Source organism: Peromyscus leucopus, chromosome 9 (genome assembly GCF_004664715.2).
Source record: "Peromyscus leucopus breed LL Stock chromosome 9, UCI_PerLeu_2.1, whole genome shotgun sequence".
NCBI lineage: Eukaryota > Metazoa > Chordata > Mammalia > Rodentia > Cricetidae > Peromyscus > Peromyscus leucopus.
Genome location: NC_051070.1, coordinates 53,142,825 through 53,159,381, shown reverse-complemented (window position 1 = coordinate 53,159,381; position 16,557 = coordinate 53,142,825). Strand labels below are relative to the sequence as shown.

General features: G+C 56.0%; 1 protein-coding gene across 2 annotated transcripts; it reads right to left on the bottom strand.

Moving 5' to 3' along the window:
• Positions 1-3,320: 3,320 nt before the first annotated feature.
• Pdlim2 (PDZ and LIM domain 2) lies at positions 3,321-16,349 on the bottom strand. 2 transcript variants are annotated; one of them, XM_037208414.1, is made up of 10 exons: positions 16,194-16,349; positions 13,789-13,883; positions 12,909-13,060; positions 10,890-10,959; positions 10,638-10,789; positions 10,385-10,463; positions 7,020-7,105; positions 6,718-6,845; positions 5,132-5,249; positions 3,321-3,885 (listed from the first exon to the last, which is right to left on the bottom strand). In XM_037208414.1, exons 2-10 carry the CDS (start codon positions 13,879-13,881, stop codon positions 3,708-3,710), a joined length of 1,056 nt encoding a protein of 351 aa, XP_037064309.1. In that variant the 5' UTR covers positions 13,882-13,883; positions 16,194-16,349; the 3' UTR covers positions 3,321-3,707. The 2 variants fall into 2 exon arrangements, with proteins under 2 accessions (XP_037064309.1, XP_028733415.1); XM_028877582.1 differs by lacking the exon at positions 16,194-16,349 and adding an exon at positions 15,237-15,394.
• Between the last annotated feature and the right edge of the window lie 208 nt (positions 16,350-16,557).

Sequence of the window (16,557 nt, the reverse complement as noted above, 5' to 3'; positions counted from 1 at the left end):
CTAATGCTCTCCACTGGTTCCTTCATCAGAGAGCCACGAACAATCGAAGTTCGGTACTATAAAGTCGGGAAACTGAGGCACCCAGCATGCAAGATGAGAGCCCAAATTGCAGTTCTCTGCCATCTTCAGACCTTGATGTTTAGGCCAAGCCCTTTTCCTGCGGCTTGAGTTCCCAGAGCTGCTGGCTGCCCCACCCCCCCATCCCCCACCCCCCACCCCTGTCCTTCAAACATAATGAGGGAAACAGGATGCTGAGCCAGGCAGTCCTGCTTTCTCCAAGCCCAAGAAGAGCTTGCCAAGCCAGGTGACTTCCTCCTCCAAGGTGAAAACTGTGGAGAAGCAAAGAGGGGGACCCTTTGCCTGATCTCGCCCTGCATTTGGAAAATGTGAGGCCCAGATTCCAAGCAGTCTCCGTGGTGACTAGGACAGGAATGCATCTAGAAACAGGAAGCCAAGCCAGCAAGAATGCAGTGTCTCAGCACAAAGAGCCCACACACACCCCACTAAGTACACTCCCCAACAAATACTCCCCTCCCGAACAGGGCCCCACCCCCCTTGTGCAAGGCTGGGCCAGGTCTGAGCAGTTGCAAGCCTTCATGGGAACTGGGTCTGATGTGGTGGGCTAGACTTCCTTCTGCTCCTAATGTCCCGGCTGTAGCTCCCCAAACTCAGAACCCGGCCAGTCCTTCGTTACCCAAAGGGTTGTGCCTCCCTGCATGACCTGCCACTGTGTGTGCGTCTCTTTTCTCTGCCACCTCCACCTGGAAAAGCATGTCCCTTAGAGTGAATTGCAAGAAGCATCAGCACCCAACTGCCTGTGGCGGCATGAGGCAGGCCATCAATGGCCTTGGTCCTTCTGCCTCCGGCGGGGAAGCCCCAGTTTCAGGAAGCGGACTTCCTGAAAACGCAGAACTGAGCTCAGACACAGGGGACAAGCGAAGCCAAGGACCCCAAGGACAAGCTCTGGTTTGGGTCCTTCCCTGACCCTCCCTTCCCACATTCAAGCAACAGGTGACAGTGATACTTGTCTCTGAGCTGTGAGAATGCAGTTCACGCCCTTTGAACAGCCTTAGTCCATCCAGAATGCTCTAGAGCAGTGTGGTTCTCAACCTTTGGGGTCACAACCTCTCTGTGGTTAAAATGATCTTCTCATAGGGGTCGCATTCCAGATATCCTGCATATCAGGTATTTTCATTACGATTCATAAAAGTAGCAAGATTACAGTTATGAAGTAATTGTATGGTTGGGGTCACCACAACATGAGGAACTGTATTAAAGGGTCGCAGCGTCAGGAAGGTTGAGAACCACTGTCTAGAGTCTTAGCCATTGTTATCCAACTGTGTGACTTTGGACTTCGATTGCTCTCCCAGCTCTGTTTGAAGAGAGGCACATTAGATGCTTGGGCCACATCTAACAAGTCTGTCATTTTTGAACTTATTCTCCCAAACGCAGGAAGAAATATGGAGTACAGTTGTGCCAAAGGGGTGTGTGGATTGGAGAGAATGAGAACTCGCCACTATGGCTTGGGATGAGGAAGAGAGAAGGATGAACACCAGAGCCTGCCCCGGCCCTCCTTCACTCCTGGTGGCACATTTTGGCCCACAGTGGGTTTGTTGCAGGTGGAGATATAACCACACCGGTAATCCAACTCACCCTTCCCAACCTGTCACTCGTTTTAACATTTTCCAAGTGTCCCCAGAGCCTCAAGGTGAAGTTCCTATCACGTCTGATTTTCAGACTCTCGGGATCTTACTGCAGGCTCCCCGGCAGCCACTGCTCGAAGCTGAGCATTCACTGCTGGCGGTCACCCATCTCTCAACACATGCATCCGTCCTTTTTCAGAGGGCGATAGCTTTGAATCTATAGCAGGCCCTTGTGTGTTCCAAGACATCCTTAGCAGCTACTGTACTTTATGATGCCAGCCCATAGCTGCTGCTTCAACATTATCTCCAGGAAAGTGAAAAAAATTGTTTAATCTTCTGCCTGCCCACTGTGCCAAAGCCCAAATTCGAAGGAATTCCTCTTCTGTGAGCACGTTCTTGCTGTGGGGTCATTGAACACTAGATGGCGCCAAAGAGACTACCACCTTTCCAACCAGTGGCTGAGTTTGAAGGAACTCTGCCAGCCAGCCAGCCCGCCCGCCCGCCTGCCAGCCTTGATCTTTTCTATAAAAATACAGGCTCATCTTCAGGCAGCCATCCAGGCAAAAGGTGAGATGATTATATCAAGGTGTAAATTATATCCACAGGTGTCTCAGAAGGCAACACAGTCTCTGCCAAGATTCCTTTCCCAAAGAGACAGATAGCAAGGACCACCGTCAAAGCCCCCACCCTCCACAGCCAGCTCTGATCCCCTTTGAAAACGATTTAGATGCCTCCCCCTTCCCAGGCTGACAGCGGGCATGGCTGGAACACACAACACCTGAAGATGTTCTGAAATGTCCTCTGAGATTAAAACTAAGAGTGGCTGATAGATCAGACCCCAAATTAAGGGTTTGCAGAGGACCACTGCCCCCTACCCTCCTCTCTGCTCAAATGCACCCCACACAGGGCAGGATCTTGCGCTCCAGCCGCACCTTTCTCCATCAGTGAAGCCAGCAGAAGGGTACAAGCTCTCGGTGGGTGATGGGTAGTACCTTGGGGTGAGTACTCCGTTGGATTGTCTCAGGCCACAGCCCTTCCTGAGCAAGGCCACCTGGGCCCCTGGTCTGAGGATATCCTTGGCTGATGGATCACTGTTCCAAATGGAGCATGCAGCCTAAGGAATCAAGCTCCTCCACCCACCCACACACCATCACCAGGTTCCGGTTCCTGCTTGTCCTGCTCGTCAGTGTACACTGGTAGTCAGTGAGGCTGGGAGTAGCTACACTAAGTGAAGATCCCGGCCCAGCTCCGCCCACAGCTGAGTTTGTGGAGCATTTGACGGTCTCGCCAAGAAGCCCTTCCTGGTTCTCTGGCTCTCTGCAGTTGTGTCTCTCCTAGCTTCAGAGAAGAAGCCCCTTCCCTCCAAGCATGAGCAACCATCTTAAAAAAAAAAAGAGTAAAGAAGTGGTATACCCCCAATTTCAAGGAGCAAACCACTGACTGGGGTGGGGTACATACTGTAGTCCCAGTCCAGTCCTGCTGGGAGGGATGTAAGTCTAAGGTGCCTGGGATACTGTCCCCAAGGTACAAAAAAGAAAAAAAAAGAAGCAGGCCTCTGCGATGGGGTGTACAGCGGGGTGGGGTGGGGGGCGTGGCTTAAGGAGGGGAAATAAGAGGGTACCCATAAATAAAGACTTGCTTCCCAGGAACGGGGAAAGAAGGAGAAAAGGACACTACTTGGTTTTTATCCACATGTATATAGAGTTCATAGGTCAAAAACTTTACACCGTAAATATCATTAACCTCAGGCCCACCTTGCCCTTCTAGATACTTCCATATGTGCCCAACCCTATGCACAAACGTGTCCAATGGAGTGGCCATTTCAGACTGCAGTGCAACACCTGGCCTGCAGGAGAAAAAGGCCAGAGAGAGTGGAAACTGTCCTCAGCACTTGCGGCCTGAGACGAGTCCCAAGCCATGGCTTCAGCCAGCGAGGACAAAGGGGTCTCCCCAGCCTTAGTTCACGGAAGAAGCCGCCACCTGCCATCACCCCCTCCCTGCTTGCTCTCGGTAGGGTCGGGTCTGCAGAGCCTGAGAGCACAGACAGGCTGAGCGCCTGGAGGCTCAGGCCCGAGAGCTGAGCGCGCCAGGCATTGAGTAGCGCTGGCGAGCATGCTTCTCACAGTACAGCTCGTCGCCCACCCAGAAGTGGCCGCGCATCTTCAGGTTCAGCCCACAGTCTGCACAGGTGTAGCAGCCAGGGTGTCGGTACCTCCCCTCCTGGATGCGGACAGCCTGGTTCCTGCAGAAAGGGAGAGCCATTAGATTCAGGACAAGAGGCGGGAGAGTTAGGAGGACCTGGCCTCAGGCCGCCATTCCCAGGAGACCTGTTCCCCAGCCAGTCGGAACCCCAGACACAAACATCTCAGGCACTTGCCTCCCAAGCCTCTCTCGGGAATTTCACTTTACCAACCCCCACCAGCAGCACACACACACACACACACACACACACACACACAGGCACAAACACCCTCTTAGGATCTCCCAATCAAGAACAACAAAGAAGGGCCAGACCTCTGGCTCATCAGGTGAAAACACTTGCCACAGAAGCCTGGCAACCTGAGTGTTATCCCCACAATCCACAGTGGGATGAGAGAGCCAGCTCCCAAAGGCTGTCTTCTGACCTTGACATGAACGCCATGGTTACTTCCACACTCATATGTGCATTAATAAATACATTTTAATTAAAAAGAACATGAGCTAGGCCTGCTAGCACATGCCTATGATCACAGTATTAAGTAGGCAAGAGTGTCTAGTTTGAGGCAGACCTTGTCTCCCAGACTGACAAATTCCCACCCGTCCCCTGGGCGGTGGCTCTCGGAAAGTGACCCTGAATCCAGAACTCATGGCATCCGCGTCCGCATTACAAGGCAGTGAAATCAGAACTGATACCCTGGGGCTGGTTGTGTGCTCTGTGCTCTCCAAGCCCTCCAGGGACAGGGATGCAGCCTCCTGGGGGAGCCACGAATGCACACCAGCTTCCTACCCTACCTTCCTCAGAATACAGGGCACTACCCTGTCCTGCAAATGAGAAAGCTGCCGCCAGGAAAGGGCAAGGACTTGCCCAAAGTCAGTCACCTGACTCAGTGTTGGCATTTATAAAGGGAGGGGTACCAGCGTTTTGTTTTTGTTTTTTGTTTTTTTTTTAAGCAGAGAGAAGGGCTACATTATAATGCCACCCACTGAGAAATGAACCCAGGGGCAGGAAAGGGAGAGCCTTTCCAAGAGGAGGGATGTGTCTCATCCGGGGGCAGATCTCCAGAGGTTTGGAGAATATGTAGGAAAAGCCAAAAGTGGAAACATTTTTCATTCCTTTGGGAAGAGAGGAGAAAGTGAGGGTAGGCAGGAAACAGCCAAGCATTCACTCTGAACCTGAAGCCACTTGGCCATGCTTCCCTCTATGGTTGGTCCCTGACTGGCGGCCCAGCTTTGTCTGAAAGTCCCGTGCTCCCCAAGGCATGCTCATCGCCCAGCCCTCCAGCACTCACGAGATGTTGACACTGCACTTCTCACAGGTGTGGAGCTTGGGTGGGGTGGCCGAGGCCTTGGAGGTGGGCAAGGCGGCCTGGGGACTCAGCGAGCTGGGCACAAAGGCAGGTGTGCCACCTGGGAGGGGCAGGAGACGGAGGGACGCATGAGAGCTGCTTGTCCAGCCCGCAGAGGTATCCAGCTGTACTTAATGGCATTTATGACACCCTTCAGATCCTCCCCAGGACACTCCCACACTTGTTACAAAAGGCGCACTTTCCCATGGACCTCTGAAGTACCAGCGGGAACACAGACAGAGAAGGAAAGTGACTGGGGCAGACCCTTGGCAAAGGCTGCTGGGGGGTATGAACCCTGTCCTTCTAAAGCAACCTGGGGGACATCCGTGCCTAGTGTTTGATGTAGACAAGCAGGTGCTCTCTTCTGCGAGCCAATCATGATGATTAAACAGCAGTCCTAGGTCGTAACACCACCACAGTGTCTTTGTACAGCCCTTTCAAAGGCCTTTCTATGCATCATTGCATCTGAGCCAGCCCAAACACCAAGATGAAGCACAGAGGCATTGGGCAGCTGACGTCCAAGCTGAGAGTCCGAGGCACCCATGAAGTGACCTTCTGTGTGTACTCTCCCCCCACCCACCACGACTACCAATCTCCCTGTGGCCCCTCCCTCAGTCTGTAGTGACCTCAGCGTCAGGATGGGTGGGATCTGTTCCAAAACCTTCTCACTTAGCCCCCTGTGTTCCAGCAAACAGCCGTGTGAGTATTACACCCTGGCGTTGGAACCAGCCGCCAGGAACTGGCCATTCTGTAGCTCTAAGCTCTGTTCTGCCAGACTCGTGTTCCCCATCCTCCCTGTGGACAAGACAGTGCTCCTGTCTGCTGCTACAAAAGTGCATCATTCCTGATTTCCTGGAGGACAGCATGCATCCCACTTCTGTATCCACGCCTGTGGGAACTTCCCAGGACCATACCCCCATCAATTGGAGCTCCTCAGGGGTTGAAGTCAGGTTATGCCTCAACACATCTGCTCGGCTGGATAAACACATCAGTGTATTGCCAGTGAGTAAATGGGCAGCTGGCGGGAGCCTGCATTGTGTTGCTCACAATGCTATCTTGCCTGGCATGATAGCCTGTGGCAGAGTGTTCTTTGTTCTGGCTCCCAAGGCCCTTGCCTCAGCAACTTGCTCTCCTTGACACCCTCCCATGCTGCCAGGCCAAGCCACTTTCTCTTAACCCAAAGCTCTCTGGTTGCCGGCCTCCACATTCCATAGCGCTCCCAGCCAGGCCACTGTCTTAAGGTTGCTGGAGTCTTGGATCTTGTTTCAAGGCCAAATCAAATCCCTCTTCTTCCAAGAAGCTGGCCCCGGAGTCCCTGTCTTTATCACTTCCTTGTTGTCCTGGTTCTGGCTGGTACCACATAACCATCTTCGAGGGGTACCTTGAACACCTCCAACCAGAAAATAAACTTCTTTAAAGCAACTGGGGCCTGTCATCTGCTCCCTTAATCCCTAGTTCTGCTATGGGACCTTAAACCACTTCCTTAGTCTGTTTGGGCCTTACTTCATCCCGGAGCCTAGAGGCCTCACCTCTCTCCTCAGCCTCCAGGGCTTCCTGCAGGAGCCGAAAGGAGCTGGACTGTCTCGGGGCGCCCCGACCCTGGCGGTTCTCCTGCAGCATCTTGAATACCTCTGAGTCTTCTTCCAGGTCCAAGTTGCTGTGGAAGAGACAGCTAGGAATGAAGCCCCTGTGCCAGAGTGTTGGGACACACCCCAGTGCTGAAGAGTATGGAAGGATTAAGGGGCGGAGACTCCCATCCCTCTCAAGGAAACAAGTTCCCCCGCCCCAGACCCTCCAGGAGCTCACCCAACTCTGAAAGACCTGCTGGTACCTGAACCTGGGGCTGGAGGACCGGGGTCCTGGGGAATGTAGCAGCACCCTCACTGCGGAGGAGTCGCTTGGGCTACTGTGTCCGGCCTGTGGGAGGAGAGCAGAGGGAGGAGTCAGGCCCAACCCCAGTGGCCGGCACGTTCCCTGTGCATTACCAGATGCTGCTCCCAAAATCAACGCGAGGGGGCGCCTGGCCTCCAATGACCTACTGGTGAAAGATACCCTGCCCCTCGCCCTCAGAGCCAAGACATCAGGGAGGGTGGGATCCTATTAGGGGAGAGAGGCCAGCGCGGGATGCAGAGATGCTTCAGTTATACCTGGAGATCCCACAAGGACAGAACGAGGAGGACATCAGGTGGGGGACTCCACACAGACACCCTTTAGAGACGTTCCTCGCACTTAGATCACACTACCTGTCCGCAGAGATGTGGCCAGCCTCCTAATCCACACAAGAAACGGAAAAGCAAGCAAGCAAGCCTGGAAGCCAATCCTTTTGCCAAAAGGCCATGGAAACACAAATGTGGAAAGGGTTAAGCCCTCCTGGAGCCAGGATGGGGCTGGGCAGACTCTCGGTGTCCTTCACACAGCTCTCCTAACAGGGTCAGGCTCTGAGCTACCTGCTGCCCCTTCCTCCTACCGTCTGAGGTCTGGACCTGCCTTACCGCTACCACCACCCCCCCCAAGCATCATGAGCAGCTACACTCTGCAAATCATCTCATTTTGCGCGTTTGCTCTGGACATTGAAACTCAAGCTTCTCCTTCACTGTCGATTCTGGAAGCCTGTGTCCAGCCTGCACCTGGGTGCACTCTTTCCAGTGTGATCCCCAATGGGATCTGGAGGAGTCAGAGAGGGAGGGGACCATTAGCAGCCAGTGAGGCTGAGAAACCTGGGGTGGGACAGAGATCCTGAAGTGTTCTTCCAACTGAAATAGATCCCCAGCCTTTTGGGGTTCCTTTGCTACCATGCTCTAGGGTACAGTGGCTGGCCCAAACTTCCTGTGGGTCTGAGGCAGGATTCCATACCAGGCTCCTAGATGGTTTTTCAGGGTTAAACAAGGTCTGTGATAACTTTCTCAGGGCCTCAAGAGCAATGTCATATCTCCAAGCAGGCCAGCATATGCCCTGTATTAGACAACCAGCCTAGGGGGAGAGGGGAGGACGGAATCCTTCCTGCCTAGGCTCCTTCTGGGGCCGAGTTCTCATTCCCAGCAAGAGAAGAGGTGTGGCTTTCATTTGATGCACCTGCAGCTTCCAGAATGACACCCAAGAGGCTAGGGTATCCTACATGCCAGCTCTCTAGACTCAGCCAGCCAAGAGCCCATGACAAAATCGGAGTATCTCTGCTCCCTTGGGCCCACAGATCTTTGTGGGCAGCCAATGCCATCACCTGAAGAGGCCTGCCTTTGCCTCCCATCTCTCCCAGACAAATGAGGACCCTACTTTCACAGAAGGAATGTTTCTCTCCAAATCCAACAAACTACTTCCTCACCACTTGACCTTCATAGGCATGCTGGTAGTAAACCCCTCCAAAATGTGCTATCAGGCAGACAGGAATGTTCATGGTGAGTACCAGAGGTGGGCCAGAGAACCGGGAGAAATTCTGTAGGGACCTAATCAGACCTAATGTGCTTCTTTCCTGTGGAGCCTCTAAGAAACTGAACTGCAGTGTGACTCAAGAAGGAAATGAGGACCCCATGACTCCTGCACCTATCAGCACAACGTGAGGGGTTAGGAGGTCTGGCTTTTTTCATGAAAGCATCCCTAAGGGCCCAGAGGGTGCTTCACAAGAAGCAGCTGGCTGAGAAAGTTCCTTAGGGTCAATCTCGCCTGACTCCGAGGACCAGAGAGGAGGAGGGTCTTGCTCTGAGTAACACAGCAGCAATGGGACCAGCCAGGGCCTGCCTACCACCTGACCCCAGCTCCTTGTTTTAGCATATAAGCTTGTCAAAACACAAGTTCCTGTTCTGAACCCCCATTCCCGCTTTGCAGCTGGTCCAGGCTGGGGATCTGCATTTTCCCATAGAAATCCTCAGGGGTTGCTGCTGGCTTGAAACTCACCTCCTAGACCACCAACCTACATCCCCGTTTTTTGCCTAGGTGGGACACTCCAGGAAGATCTGCCCTGGGGCGCCCACGGGCTGCTGAGCCAAGAGCCCCTAGGAAATTCTGTGGCCAGAAAGGATGCCTCCACTGAGCTCCAGCCCAAGCTCCTTTCCAGCCTGGCTCAAACCCTGCCAGGTCTTGCTGGGACCCGTCTCCCCTTCTCCTAGGATTTCAGGTCACTCTCTATCACCCTCTAATCGAAACCCTACCCCCAACCTCCCTCCACTGTCCAGCGAGAAATTCCTAGCGGAGCCTTCCCAGGCCACCCAACCTACTTCTCTCTCTCCCCTTCCGGAATGCCTCCTGCTTTTGTAATTAATCCCACACTGCTTCATACTTAATTGTTTCAAAATTGTTTGGCATGTCTGTCTTATCTCAACAGCCACATCTTACATTCTTTAAAGATGGATCTGTGGCCGCCACAGCACCCACCCAGCTGGCCCTGGCTGGGGTAGGCGCATGGCCCTAGCACCACAAATCCTGCCCCTTCCTTTTCCAGACACCCCCCCCCCACACACACACACACACACTTCCTTGTCCTCTCCCCCTAAAACCCCTAAAGGACCTTGCTCTTTGGAATGCAGAACCAACCCAGAAGGAAGATTCCAGCAGCTGGGTCTCGTTCCCTTCACCCAAAAGGCCAGACATGCCCCCAGCCACTCTAACCCCAGCAGCTAAGGGCCAGGGCGGTTGTCCTCTTTGCTATTTCATCGGCCCGCCCCTGCCCCTGGGGAGGAGAAATACCACCTGGGGCTTAAGCTGTCAGCAGTGGTCACAGGGATGTTGGGGACCGGGTGGGGGAGGGGTCCCGCAGAGGAAGGAGCAGACAGAAAACTGGCCAAGGGCAGCCTGAGACGGAACCACAGTCCCTCAGAGGCTCTCTGGGCTGAGTAGAAGGAGATCAAGAGCTGGGGGGTGGGAGTTGGGGGCTTGTGACGGGGAGGAATGTCTTTTGGAGACGCAGCCAGCACGGAGAGGGACTCATCCCAACAACAGCAGCAAAACTATTTCAGCCACAGCCCAAAAGAAACACACCGAGAAGGGAGACCGCCAGCGGGGATGGAGGGGGCCGGAGCGGCAGGAGCACGGGATGCAGAGTGGTCCCAGTGCTAGGGACCTCCCGGGCTCAGGGGTGTCATGTACCTGTCACAGGGGAATGATCCCACGGCTGTTCAGGTATTGCCAGCCGCTGTTAGTTAGTGTCAGAGGCACCAGTGGCGCCGGGAGCATGGGAGGGAGACATCTTCCCTCAAGAAGCCTCACCTGTTGGCTGGTGGGGTGGCCCGGGTGGGACAAGCGGTGAGTAGCAGCAAGGCCTGGAGAGTGTGTCAGACTCTGGAAACTGAAATTGGAGGGGGGCGGGGTGTGGGTGCGGAGCCCACACAGCTTGCCCCAGGGAGGAAGTTGGGGAGGTAGGGGGTGTCCAGGGTTCCCTACACATAGCCACTGAGACTCTGAGGGGCCAGGCCTGGACTTGGTAGCCCAGTTGGCCATGGCACCCAGTCACTGAGCTCACCTACAGCCAATTACATCCTCTCCAGAAACAGCAAGTGGGCTGGTTGGGGGTGGAGTGGAGAAAGGGCTGCCTGGCCTCGGACTGAGGGAGGCTGGGCTGAAATAGGCAGGTCTCCAGGAGGACTGGCTGTCATGGCGTGTCCTCAGGGAGCCCTGTGGAGAAGGGCCAAGAGAGAATTGGCATGACCCTGCTGGCTGCACCCCTCAGGGTACGTGGGGGTGCTGTAGCTCACGGCTGGAAGGACCAGCTTACCTGGAATCTAGCTGCCAGCACTTCTAAGGAACCCTCCCCATTGGTCTGCCCCGGAGAGGCAGGTTGGGACCTGAGGGACAAGAGAGAGAGAGAGAGACGTCTGTCACAAGGTCCTAGACATCCCCATCCTGAACACCGTTCCCAGGCTTGGTTCTCCAGACCAGCCAAATAGCCAAGACACTTGGACACTGGATGCTTAACTTTGTTGAGTTCAATTGAAACAAATGACTCCCATCAACCACCACCATCATCCCCCTCAGGTTCGGCACCATGACAGGAAGGGCAGTTTCAGCAGAATGCTTAATAAATTCAACTTATCAGAAGTTCCTCCCATGACCCACATCCCTATTTTTTTCCATTCCATCCAATCACCAGACAGTGTCTGCTTGAGATCAATTTTGAGGAAGATGGCTAATTCTATATAAATAACCCTTTGTCTTTTAAACTGCGGAGAAAGAAAAGCCATGGAAGGGAAATGAGTCGTCCCCAGTCCTAACGTCTATTGTTGGCTGAACCAGACACCTACTTTTCCCCATTGATAGGCTCGTCTCTAGTAATGGCCAGAATGTCTCTGGGAAGGTCACTTGGGAACCCTGCCTCAGACTCCTCCCCAGCAAAACAAGGGGCAAGGCAGACTCCCCTTCCCTTCCAGACTGAAGCTACAAGAAAGCTCAGTATCCAACCTACAACCAACAGCAGCTAGCCAGAGAGGCTCCTCTGACCCAAGTGGAACTGGCAGGAACCTGAAGATCATTGGGAGATCATTGGAGATCAGAGGTAAAGGTGAGGAGAGAAGCCATTCATCATTACTACATTCCTGGGCCTCTGGCCACTTCTAGCAAGGTTGGCTTTGTCTTCCAGGGTCAGGGGTCAGGTACAAGGTCAGGTCGAGGGGAGCGCCTGCCTCAGAACTTCTGATTGCCTCCTGGAGAAGTGGGGGGAGGATTGAGGAGGGGTCTTGGCCAAAGAATGAAGACACTCCAGCCTTGGCTTGCCTGGCAGGGTTGAGCTGGCCAGGTCCACCTCCCCAATGGCCAGGTTCCTCCGAGAAAGACCTAACAGCAAGCAGTAGTGTTAGCAGATCTTCTCCTGATTGCAGCCTCCTGTGGATTTTGGTCCCATTCCCAGATGCCATGAGGGCCCCCTCCCCCCTCCTCCTCCAGGTCTCTCTCCTGCAAACACTCAGGGACAGAATGGCATGAAGAGAGCCAATACCATGGGAGCCTGCCTCTTCGATATTACCTACCAGCGGGGCCCATGGGTGAGGAAGAGTGCAGAGGCCAAAAGAAAGCTAGTTAGTGGGACAGAGGCAGAGAGAGAAGCAGAAGACATCCAGCTCCTTTCCAGGCCTGCCCAGAGAGCCTTTGGACCAAGGAATCTCCCAGCATTCCTGAACTATGACTCACTGTGATGTTCCACCCTGAGCAGCCACCTGTTCCCACCACCACCACCACCACCATCACCACCACCACCCCACAACACTCCTCATGAGTGCCAAGGACCCATGTTCAACGGCAAAGCCCAAAGCAGTGATGGGAAGGGACAATAAGCTCTGTGAGTTCTGAGTCTCCAGTTCCCACCTCCACCTGGATCTACAAAAACAGCCACCTCTCAGAGACAAGGGCACTGGAGGCGCTCTCAGCCTCCCTCGGGGACACCTTGCCCCTGAAGTTTCCTCTCTTCAGCCTCTTCATGCCCACACCCTGTACCATTCACACTCCTGGGAACCAGTCAAACCCGGGCTTCAGGTAGCTGGTGCCAGCTTGCCCCACCTCGCCTGTGGCTGCACGCCCAGCCTGGCGCCCACCTTTACCCAGATAGTCACCGGGACACCTTCTTTTCCACTACCCCGGGCCCAGAGCTGAGGACTTCTCACATGCCCAAAGAGCCTGGGAAGACTGGCATGGGGCTGCACCGGGGCCCTAGGCAGGGCTGAGGGCGGCTACCTGGCTGGCAATGGAGAGGCGGAGGAGGGGGAAGGTGGCAGGACCAGCCAGCCAGTGGAGACGGAAGGCCTACCGGTCCAGCTGTAGTCGTAGGGGTGAGGCGCTCTGTCGGATCTTGCTCTGGGCTTCAGCATGCAGCATGCTCTCGGCACTCTCGCCGTTGATGGCCACAATGATGTCGCCAGGCCGGAGATCTGCTGCCTCAGCCTTGCCCCGCTCTGTTACCTGTAGGGATGAGGAGCCAGATGCTGGCTGGTGAGTCTTTGGGACCTGGAACCCACCCTGGATAGGGGCACACTTGAGAAGGCTTGGAGCAGAAGGGACCTCCTTCTGCTGCCCAAGAAATGCAGAAACAGGGTTGGACTTATACCACCTCTTTCTCCACCTTGCCCCGTCTGCCAGCTTGCCAGCTAATCCCTTACAGGCTTGAGGGGCACCCCTGCCCCCCCAACACACACACACACACACACACACACACACATTGGCACTCAAACACGAGCCTCCCAAGGAATGTGACGGCAGAATGTTAGGAACTGAACTTAGGAATTTTCTGGACCGAGAACCCTGCCCGTGCAAATCACACCTTGCAGGTGGCTGCCTAAATATGGCCGTGGCTATGAACGCACTCCAGCCAGGACCCGGGCCTGAGTGGAAAAGAAACTTGCAACCTACCAAGAACTTGCAGAAGCATTTGTCCTTTAGAACCACCCCCAAAGGCCACCAACAGGTGTGAGTTTCAAGACTGTCCTCAGCCTTCTTCCTTCACTTCCTAAATGCCTTCCTGAAGGAGACCTCACATACCCATGGCAACAGAGAACAGCTGTCCCCCTGGCCAACACTGCCCAGAGCCAGCCTCAGGCGCCAGGACAAATTGGGGGAAGTACCTGTGGAGACAAGGCACCCCGCATTTTCAGGGGCTAGCTAGCTCCCGATCTCCTGAAAACAGCCCTTACCTTGGTCACGATGATGGGTGTGTGGAAATCTCTGCCTCCGCTGATGCGGAAGCCCCAAGGGGCTGGCCCCACCACATCCACAGTCAGCGCCATGCCTGAGGAAGAGACGAGCGGGAGGTGGGACCCACTCCCACAACACACCCCAAAGAGAAGGGAGAAGATGGGTGACAGGTCTCAGAGCTGCCCAGCAGGGCCTGGGCCTGGGTGGTGGTGGTAGAGGAAGTGACTAAGTCCCTCCCTCTCCGGAGAGTTTCACTTCCCCCCACCCTGGGAGGCCTTGACTCGAGTTCCCCCTTCTAGGGTCTTGGGCCTAGCAGATCCCCTAAGAGAAGCAGTCGTCCCACTGGCAAGCTGCCAGACTTCCCTACAAGTGTGTGGAGGAAAACGGTGAGGAGGAATTAGCAGGTGGTAGGAGTTATCTGTACCCCACCCCCTGCTTCAGTACCTCAAGGGCTTGTTTCCTGTCCCCCAAACTAAGAGCACAAGATACTTCCTGCACGCTCTGTGTAGAGCGGAGCTTTCCACACAGGAGGACAGAAAGGCAAGCCTTGGGGTGGCCCCCACCAGACAGCAAGAAGTTAGCCAGGCCTGGGACTGGCAGGTATCAGACCAAGGACTTTCAGAGGGGCAACTTGGCTACCTGCCCAGCCCTGACAAGTGGGGTCAGATGAGCAAGAGGAAGCTTTAATACCTTCTCTAGGGGCCTGCTGCCCTCTGAACAGCTTGAGCAAGGAGGCCAAAGCTCATCCGCCAAGGGAGGCACACCCACCCTGGTGCAAGCTCATGGTGCTGCCAGTTTGGCCACAGGCTTCCCATCTGCAGCCCCCTCTGCCCCACAAGGGAGTGTCTTTGTGGACCAGGCCCTCCTAGGATTTCCTGAGCTGCTAGGTCTGGAGCCAGGAGTCAACCCAGTCAGGAAGCTGCAATGCCAGGCTGAGCACCACCCAGCCCAGCACCCATCCTGAGACTGTCCCTGGGGAGGTACGGAGTCAGCAAGTACTGTCCAATATCTCAAGAACATCAAGGCCTAGGGGAGGGGGTTGGCCAGAGCAGCAGGTCCACTGTCTTGTCCCCAGGCAACTGGCTTTCCTTTTCACCCAGGCCCAGCCACCGGGCCTCTGGGCTGATGGCTGAAAAGTCTGCAAACGCCCTGAGACTCTCAGACCTTTGAGCCGGCCAGTGGACCCAGGGCTGCGAGTAGTTCGGGAATTGCCTAGCTCGTCAGCCTGGCTGTCCCCAGCACGGGTTCTCAAGCCACCTTCCCACCAAGGCCAAAGTACCCCGGAGGCCCCAGACTAGAGGACGAGTGCCCGGGTCAAAGGCCAAGCCAAACCACCCGGTACCCAGGCCGAAGAGAGGCTTCGGGCCAAGAGTAGGAGGCTCCGGCGGCGAGGTGGAGCTCCCCGAGGGCGGTGGCCCGCGGAGGGTGCAGGTGGGCGCGCGCTCACCTGGCTGCCGCCCGCCTGTCCCGCTGGGCGGCCAGGCCCGCCGGGAAAGGGAAGGAGGGAGGGAAGGACCGAGGGAGTGAGGACGAGGAGCCGCCGCCGCCGCCGCCGCCGCCGCTGCCGTTCCACCGCAGCCGTCTGTCCGACTCTAGGGAGAGCTCGCCCGGGGCTCCGGGACCTGCCTCCGCCCATGTGATCCCGGGGCCGCCCCTGCCGCCGCCCCTGGCCCGGGAAGCCGCCTCCTCTGCGCTGCGAGCCGAGCCGGGGCGCCGCCACCTGGCCCGCGCCTTGCGGGGGAGCTGGGAGTGGGCGTGGGGGCGGCGGAAGCAGACTCTCCCCGAGCCGCCTCTAGGCTGAGACCCTTCCGAGGTGCCCGCATCCTCCCGGACTGTCCCTGAGTACAGGGGAGCGGTTCAAATGGCAGACCCTCCCCCCAAGCGCAGACTACGGGGAGACTTCGTACCACCCCACAATAGAAAAAGGGACCGCGACATCGAGGGCTCTATCAGGCAAGCGCTGGCTCAGTGGACTTGTCCGTGGTCCTCTGCCCACTCCTGGCTCCGATGATGGCGCAGCTGCCGTCTCGATACCCACAAAACCCCAAACCTGAGCCATCTCTCCATCCTCCTATCTGTTCCGGGGCAGACGCCCCACTGATGGCTCTGTGCTGCCAGCGACTTAGCCGCAGATACCCGCAAGCCAAGCCTACCCTGAGCAGGAAGGCATGCCCAGACCCAGAGGAGACGGGGAGAGCGCTTGGCAGGGTCACCAGGCACCTCCTCTCCCAGCTAGCCTGCCTGGCATGGGCCAGCTCCAACCATCACCAAGGACCCCCGAGTCTGCCCCATCCCTTCTACCAGGCTCCAGGGCTCAGGCCGACGGGACACAGGAGGGTGGGATGGACAGGTGCAGGCCCAGGAAGGAGGAGCCATCTGAGCAGAGGGTCCCCCAGAGCTATACCTGGCAACCCTTGCCCTGGGGAGTTCAGGGCCCACGCAGCTGCCTTCTGCCTCTTCGGTTGCTCTTACGACTTGGCACACACCGAGCAGCACACCTGTGGATACAGCTGTAACCTGCCTGCCTCAGGTGTGAGTCATTCCCTCCGCGTTCCCCAAGAGGATTGCCCTGGCCACCCTCACCATCCTCCTCACCTATAAAGAGCTGCTGTGGTTGCTAGTCCCTGGCACTTCCCATTCAGCCAGCCAGCCTCCAGTCACCTCCCTGGCCCCACCTCCCACAACCACCTCTTGGGCAGGTAAATGGCCCCACCACTGACTAATCCAGGGGGCCATTCCTCTGCTGCACCTGCTTCTCCCTGGCCGCC

Bases quoted from the DNA above. Each gene is read 5' to 3' on its own strand.
- Pdlim2 (XM_037208414.1), bottom strand. From the start codon at position 13,881: ATGGCGCTGACTGTGGATGTGGTGGGGCCAGCCCCTTGGGGCTTCCGC. The intron at 10,464-10,637 runs GTGAGCTCAGTG...CTCCAATTTCAG, and splicing joins GAGGATGTAATTGGCTGTAG to TTTCCAGAGTCTGACACACT. The intron at 5,250-6,717 runs GTGAGGCCTCTA...TGCCCCTCCCAG, and splicing joins CCTGGAGGCTGAGGAGAGAG to GTGGCACACCTGCCTTTGTG.